At 50.9% G+C, this 8,657-nt stretch overlaps 1 protein-coding gene and 1 pseudogene across 2 annotated transcripts in view; one reads left to right on the top strand and one right to left on the bottom strand.

The window, feature by feature from the left end:
* The window catches only part of exoc2 (exocyst complex component 2), a 102,229-nt gene extending 96,760 nt beyond the window's left edge, over positions 1–5,469 (top strand). For both annotated transcript variants that reach the window (XM_028967807.1, XM_028967806.1), the window contains 12 exons: positions 1,586–1,647; positions 1,747–1,827; positions 1,961–2,020; positions 2,092–2,147; positions 2,325–2,370; positions 2,505–2,621; positions 2,706–2,847; positions 2,941–2,996; positions 3,067–3,189; positions 3,297–3,358; positions 3,483–3,542; positions 5,211–5,469. In XM_028967807.1, the coding sequence (XP_028823640.1) occupies positions 1,586–1,647; positions 1,747–1,827; positions 1,961–2,020; positions 2,092–2,147; positions 2,325–2,370; positions 2,505–2,621; positions 2,706–2,847; positions 2,941–2,996; positions 3,067–3,189; positions 3,297–3,358; positions 3,483–3,542; positions 5,211–5,304 (959 nt within the window). In that variant the 3' untranslated portion in view covers positions 5,305–5,469. The remainder of the gene's footprint in view (positions 1–1,585; positions 1,648–1,746; positions 1,828–1,960; positions 2,021–2,091; positions 2,148–2,324; positions 2,371–2,504; positions 2,622–2,705; positions 2,848–2,940; positions 2,997–3,066; positions 3,190–3,296; positions 3,359–3,482; positions 3,543–5,210) is intronic.
* Positions 5,176–8,337, bottom strand: LOC114781174 (interferon regulatory factor 4-like; annotated as a pseudogene).
* Between the last annotated feature and the right edge of the window lie 320 nt (positions 8,338–8,657).

The raw sequence follows: 8,657 nt of genomic DNA, 5'->3' as shown, positions 1-8,657 counted from the left end.
ACACACTGAAGAGGGTAAACACACTTACACACACAACACTCACACCCTTCCTACAACACACTGCAGAGGGTACACACACTTACCACACACAACACTCACCACCCTACAACACACTGCAGAGGGTACACACACTACACACACAACACTCACCACCCTACAACATACTGCAGAGGGTACACACACACACACACACACAACACTACCCACCCTACAACATACTGCAGAGGGTACTCACACTTACACACACAACACTCACCACCCTACAACATACTGCAGAGGGTACACACACACACACACAAAACACTACCCACCCTACAACATACTGCAGAGGGTACACACACTTACACACACAACACTCACCACCCTACAACATACTGCAGAGGGTACACACAACACTACCCACCCTACAACTACTGCAGAGGGTACAACACCACAACACACACACCACACACACACACATTACCCACCCTACAACATACTGCAGAGGGTACACACACTTAACACAACAACACTCACCACCCTACAACACATGCAGAGGGTACACACACACACACCAACACACACACAACACTACCCACTAAAACATACTGCAGAGGGTACACACACACACACACAACACTACCCACCTACAACATACTGCAGAGGGTACACAACTTACACACACAACATCACCACCCTACAACATACTGCAGAGGGTACACACACTTACACACACAACACTCACCACCCTACAACAACTGCAGAGGTACACACACTTACACACACAACACTCACCACCCTACACACATAGTACAGTACGGTACAACACACACACACACACACACACACACAACACTTTACCCACCCTACAACATACATGCAGAGGGTACAACACACTTACACACACCAACACTCACCACCCTACAAACACACTGCAGAGGGTACACACACTACACACACAACACTTCACCCACCCTACAACATACTGCAGAGGGTACACACACACCCACACCACACACAACACTACCCACCCTACAACATACTGCAAGGGGTACACACACTTACACACACAACACTCACCACCCTACAACATACTGCAGAGGGTACACACACTTACACCCACAACACTCACCACCCTACAACACACTGCAGAGCTTGTACACACACTTAACACGACACAACACTCACCACCCTACAACACACTGCAGAGGGTACAACACACTTACACACACAACACTCACCACCCTTACAACACACTGCACAGAGGGTTACACACACTTTACACACAAACACTCACCACCCTACAACCACACTGCAGAGGGTACACACACACACACACACAACACTACCCACCCTACAACACACTGCAGAGGGTACCACACACCACACACACACACACACACAAACACTACCCACCCTACAACATACTGCAGAGGGTACACACACTTACACACACAAACACTCACCACCCTACAACACACTGCAGAGGGTACACACACACACACACACACCTACACACATACAAATAACACTCACCACCACACACACACCCTAGTGAGATGCTGAATTGTAGTTTGTATAAACCAACTCCGTTTGACCTGTTCAGATGTCAGGCGTTTGTCGGAGAGGGAGGACTGGGTGATCGACAACGAGGGCATCACGTCTCTGGTGAGTTATGTCACTTCCTGTCTGTTGAATGCTTTTTATTTGGCTTTTTTGTAATTGTGTGTGTGTGTGTCTGTGTGTGTGTGTGTGTGTGTGTTGCAGCCTGCCCAGTTTGAACAGTGTGTGGTGCTGAAGCTTCAGTCTCTGAAGGACCCACTGGAGTGTAAACCTGTGGAGGTCAATGTGAGGAAAATTATTCATCCTCATCTGTGTTTGCTTTTTATCTGATTTGACCGTAATGTTGAATCTGTGTGTGTGTGTGGTGTGTGTGTGTGTGTGTGTGTGTGTGTGTGTGTGTGTGTCTTTCTTTCTTTAGATCCTCCAGCTCGAACAGACACAAGACAAGGCCTCTGAGCTCTTTGTGGGCATTATGAAGGTGTGTGTGTTTGTGTGTGTTATGGTTACCATTGTGCCATTGAATTATTCATTTATTTCTTTCAATTTTAGGTTTTTATCTCCTGTTTGGAGGAGCTGAGCACCAAGACCGATGGAGAGAGAAACGCGTGAGCATCTGCATTCAGGGTTTACAAAAGATTTTATGGAAAATGGGAGTGTAAGGGGTGGGATTAGGTTTATGATTATAAATGTATTGTTTGTAATATATATATATATATATGTGTGTCGACCTGTTATTACACAAGATCTTGACAGAGTGTGTGTGTGTGTGTGTGTGTGTGTAGGATGTCTTCAGACTTGCCGTCTCTGGACCTCTTTAGACCTTCACCGGTAAAAACACACTCTGCTCATCTATATACGCAGCCTCGTATTTTATTTTCCCCACAAACGTCGTTTTTGTCTGTGTGTGTGGTGTGTGTGTGTGTGTGGTGTGTGTGTGTGTGTGTGTGTGTGTGTGTGATCAGGAGCAGCGTCTGCTGATCATCCTCAGTAACTGTCATTACCTGGAGAAACACACGTTCCTCAACCTGGCGCAACACCTGGAAACACACGGCTTCACCGGCACGGACAAGATAACGCGTGTAAGAACACACACACACACACACACACACAGGCAGGCAGGCAGAGCAATCACAGAAGTAACGTGTGTGTGTGTGTGTGTGTAGGTGAGCACCGATGCCGTTCGCTCTCTGGACGCGCGTGTGTTCGAGTGTTATATTGAGATGAAGGCCGACCCGATTGTGGGATCCCTGGAGCCGGGGATGTACGCGGGATACTTCGACTGGACCGACTGCCAGCAACCCGCAGGTACGCCTACACACTCGTGTGCATGTGTGTGCGTGTCTGTGTGTGTGTGTGTGTGCGTCACTGGAAAAGAAAAGACGCTCTGCGTGTCCGCAGGTGTGAAAAGTTACCTGAAGGAGGCGCTGGTGAACATCATCAGTGTTCATGCTGAGGTGAGACGTGCTCCGCACCTGCCGGGTTCCACGTTCTCGCCGCTTCTCTTCACGGTTCTGCCTCTCTCAGGTGTTCTCGGTGTGTAAGGACTTGGTCGCCCGGGTCCTGTCTCGCGTCATCGAGGCCGTCGCCGAGGAGCTGAGTCGACTCATGCAGTGTGTATCCTCCTTCAGCAGGAACGGCGCGCTGCAGGTGTGCACACGCGCGCGCACTTTCTTTCTAATACTGCCACCTGGTGGTCATTACATGCAACTTCACATCCACACGTCCAAAACCTACCACCTGCCTCTCGTTTCCAGGCCAGACTGGAGATTTGTGCTCTGAGAGACGCAGTCGCACCGTACCTGACCGCTGAGAGCCAGTATGTCCCCGCACACGCACACACACACGCACACGCACGCACACACGCACACACACACACACATTACATGTGCACTGGTTCACGGTGGGATTGTGGGCTTTCTGTGTGTTTCTCTCTCTGTTAGTGTGAGTTTTAAGCAGGCGCTCGAGTCTTTCCCGCAGCTACAAAGCGGAGCTGACAAGAAGTAAGTGACAACATTGCACACACACCCTTTACTCACACGCAAACGTGCCCACACACCCTTTACTCACACGCAAACGTGCCCACACGCACTTAACTCACACGCAAACGTGCCCACACGCACTTAACTCACACGCAAACGTGCCCACACGCACTTAACTCACACGCAAACGTGCCCACACGCCCTTTACTCACACGCAAACGTGCCCACACACCCTTTACTCACACGCAAACGTGCCCACACACCCTTTACTCACACGCAAACGTTCCCACACACCCTTTACTCACACGCAAACGTGCCCACACACCCTTTACTCACACGCAAACGTGCCCACACGCACTTTACTCACACGCAAACGTGCACACACACCCTTTACTCACACGCAAACGTGCCCACACGCACTTTACTCACACGCAAACGTGCCCACACGCACTTTACTCACACGCAAACGTGCCCACACGCACTTTACTCACACGCAAACGTGCCCACACGCCCTTTACTCACACGCAAACGTTCCCACACACCCCTTTACTCACACGCAAACGTGCCCACACACCCTTTACTCACACGCAAACGTGCACACACACCCTTTACTCACACGCAAACGTGCCCACACACCCTTTACTCACACGCAAACGTGCCCACACGCACTTAACTCACACACAAACGTTCCCACACACAAACGTGCCCACACGCACTTAACTCACATGCAAACGTTCCCACACGCACTTTACTCACACACAAACGTTCCCACACACCCTTTACTCACACACAAACGTTCCCACACACACTTTACTCACCACTGGCAAAACGCTGCCCAACACGCACTTAACTCCACATGCAAACTGTTCACACAACAACAGCTGCCCCCACACCACCTTTACTCACACGCAACCTGTGCCCACACACCCTCCTTACTCACACGCAAACGCACTTGCCCCCAACGCACTTTACTCACACACAACGTTCCCCACACACAAAACCGGTAGCCCCAACACACGCCCCTTTACTTACACAGCACAAACGTGCCCACACACCCTTTTAACTCACACGCAAACGTGCCCACACACCCCTTTACTTCTACACGCAACGCCTTCCCACTACGGCACCTTTACTCACACGCAAACGGTTGCCCACAGACAAACGTTCCCACACAACACTTTACTCACACCGTGCAAAACGTGCCACACACCCTTTTACTCACACGCTAAACGTGACCCCAACACACAAACGTGCCCACACACGCCCTTTACTCACACACAAACGTGCCCACACACGCCCTTTACTCACACACAAACGTGCCCACACACCCTTTACTCACACGCAAACGTGCCCACACACCCTTTACTCACACGCAAACGTGCCCACACACAAACGTGCCCACACACGCCCTTTACTCACACACAAACGTGCCCACACACCCTTTACTCACACACAAACATGCCCACACGCACACACTTTACTCACGCGCAAACCAACACGTGGGAGACTCGCTCTTTAATTGGTCCCAATAAGGAAAAATGCATATTTAGAAAAGATACACACTGCATTAAAAACTCTTTTATTTATTGTTGTGTGTGTGTGTGTTGTGTTGTGTGTGTGTGTGTGTGTGTGTGTGTGTGTGTGTGTGTGTGTGTGTGTGTGTGTGTGTGTGTGTGTGTGTGTGTGCAGGTTGCTGGAGGAGTTGCTGAACAAATTTAAAAGTTCAATGCACCTGCAGCTCAACTGCTTCCAGCCTTCAGCCATCCAGCCAGTGAAGAGATAGACACACTTATTATACTCTTACTAACACACTACACGCACATTCTGTCACGTTCTAATAAACTAACATGAACACGTGCACACACACACACGTTAAAATACACAATCTCACTTTAACTGTCATTTCACACGTGGTCTAATAAAAGTCCCTCCACCCATTCAGACCTGTTGAGCGTGTTAAAGAAGGATTTATTTCCTGTGGCGGTGGTGGTTACTGGGCCAGTGGAAGGTAGCGCGTGTGCGAGTGTGTGTTCACGTCTTGACTCCCGACGAAGCCGGCGCCGCTGGTCTGCGCCACAAACAGGAGCTGGCGAGCGAAGAGGGGCTCAACCTGCATCACGGACACACAGAATCAGCGGCCTCGCCCGCTTCGTTTACACCGACACACCGCGTCCACGCCGGGGTACCTGCACGACGAGGCTCTTCCTCTCAACGTCCCCAAAAAGCAGCAGGACGTGCAGCGGAGGGAAGGGACGCATGTGCAGAGAGAAGGCCTGCAGCTCTGGAATGGAAGCGAGGGTGAGCAGGGCCTTGTGGGTAAAAACGGGAAAAAGAGGCGGTTTACACTTACTACCTGTGAGTAGAATGTGGTGTCCAGCAGTTTGCTGGTTGCCCGCTCTCCAGCCGATTGGGCTTGTCTGATAAGGGCGTGGCCTCCTTCCCAGAACACGCTGGCAGAGCAAGAGGGGACGGGCGTACAGTCCCCACAGGCCCACCCACAGCTGCCACCCCGTTTGTCTAATCCGCCTACGGGGGGGAGGGGCACCACCTCCGGCCCGCTGTTCGTCGGGTGGAACAGCCGCCCGTCCGGCTTGGGAGGACACACCCCTCAGGCTGCGGACGGTTGACCTCCGACACGAGGACGCCGCCGTAGATCACGCTCACCATACAGCCAGTGATCTGCGTAGAGGTTCAGAATGACGGAAACACTAAAACACGATCAGAAGTCCTACGTCCAGGAAAAGCGTGTGTGTGCAATGGGGAGAGTGGTGTGTGGTGGCGTGGTGCGTTAAGTGCATACGTGGTGCATGCTTGGTGTGTGTGCATGCTTGGTATGTGCGTGCATGAGTGGTGCATGCTTGGTGTGTGGTTGTGTGCATGCGTGTTGCATGAGTGGTGCATTTTTGGTGTGTGCATGTGTATGTGTGTGCGTGTGTGTACCTGTTCCGCTGTGCTCTAGGGTGTACAGTGAGGGGACGGGTTCAGGGGAACTGCAGCTGTAGAATGAAGCACTTATTTGGTAGCCTAAACATACACACACACACAACATTTTGACATTACAGAGTGAAACGTGAACTATGACCCCCCAGGAAATAAAAAGCTCTCACCGTTTTCCCAGCTGGCGCGGTCAGGGTGGGGCAGCTCTTCACTCGGGAAGAAGAAGTTACTCCCCTACAGCCAATCAGAAAGCGACAGAGAATCACACCTGTACTGACGCCCCGCCCAGCCCCGCCCCGCGGCAGCCTACCTGTGTCGCCAGGTGGGCGGGGCTTGCGGGGTATCTGGGCTGGGTCGAGGCGCACAGCGAATCGGAGGCCGTCCTGGCGCCTGCTGGAAGCGGATTGGTTAATGGCGGCCAATCAGAGCTCAGTCCGCCGGCGACGCGTCCTCACCTCTCCGCGCTCCCTCCGGCACGACGCGGTAAACCTTGTACGGGTCCGACACGTCCAGCTGGCTGCGCGACACCAGCTCCTCGAAGTCGCTGCTCTTATTCAGGGCGCAACGCAGACGCGTCTTCCACGTCGGGGGGTCCGGTTTATCAACCCCCTCCCGGTACTTCCCTTTAAACAGCGCCCAGGCCTGTACAACACACACACATATACACACACATCATCAGAGAGAACACACAGAGACACCCACAGGCACAGAGACACACACAGCACAGAGACACACAGAGGAGACACACACAGCACAGAGAGACACACAGAGACACACACAGCACAGAGAGAGACACACCAGAGAGACACACAGCACAGAGACACACAGAGAGACACCACACAGCACAGAGACACACACAGCACATGAGAGACACACAGAGACACACACCGCACAGAGAGACACACAAGAGACACCACAGCACAGGAGAGACACACAGAGAGACACACAACAGACTACAAGGCGACACAAACACAGAGACAACACACACAGATACAAAAACACAGAGACACACAATATACACACAACATATATACACACACACATATATACACACACATCACATATACACACACATCACATATATACACACATATACACACACATCACATATATACACACACATCACATATATACACACATATATACAGACCAAAAGTTTGGACGCCTTCTCATTCAATGTGTTTTCTTTATATTCATGACCATTTACGTTGGTAGATTCTCACTGAAGGCATCAAAACTATGAATGAACACATGTGGAGTTATGGACTTAACAAAAAGTGGAGACCTGACCTCCACAGTCACCGGACCTGAACCCAATCCAGATGGTTTGGGGTGAGCTGGACCAACAAGTGCTAAACACCTCTGGGAACTCCTTCAAGACTGTTGGAGAAGCATTTCAGGTGACGACCTCTTGAAGCTCATCGAGAGAATGCCAAGAGTGTTCAAAGCAGTAACCAGAGCAAAGAAACTAGAATATAAAACATGTTTTCACTTATTTCACCTTTTTTTGTTAAGTACAGAACTCCACATGTGTTCATTCATAGTTTTGATGCCTTCAGTGAGAATCTATCAAACGTAAATGGTCATGAAAATAAAGAAAAACACGTTGAATGAGAAGGTGTCCCAGACTTTGTACTGTATATATACAGTGTGGAATATGGAATGTCGGTGTTGGGGAAATAACGGGACACCTTGAATAGCGCCGCGTCCTCGTCCCCGGTGTAGTCCTGCTTGCCGGCGTGTTTCCACGGGACGCGGAAGACGCTCCTGTCCTCGCTTGTCCCACACCAGGCCGCTGGTACCGGCCCGAGTCCACCTGCTCGATCAGCCACCGGCGGAGCTTCCCGCCCGGGGCGGCGCGCACCGCGTCCGCGTCCATCTACCGGTTCAATTAAAGCGGATGAAAGAGGAGTAATAACCACAGAGTATAAAACCAACATATTAAAGAACCAATTCAACATAAACTACTGACGGCAATCTAATAATCAAGAATCACATTTACAACATCAAAAGCTCCAGTAAAGGAACCAATAAATAAATCGAAAAGTTAGTCAGACTCACATGATAAGTAGTTACGAGTGGGACTGAACCCCTTTTTTCCTCTCAGGGTCTCGATTCGGGTTGAGTCTCGAGTTTGGGTTTAAATCTGATTTTTTTAGGGGCGGGGCGGGGCCACGGGTGACGGAGGGCGTGGGCGTG

The sequence above is a fragment of the Denticeps clupeoides genome, unplaced genomic scaffold, assembly GCF_900700375.1.
Source record: "Denticeps clupeoides unplaced genomic scaffold, fDenClu1.1, whole genome shotgun sequence".
Classification (NCBI taxonomy): Eukaryota; Metazoa; Chordata; class Actinopteri; order Clupeiformes; family Denticipitidae; genus Denticeps; species Denticeps clupeoides.
This window is presented reverse-complemented; position numbering and strand designations above follow the sequence as displayed.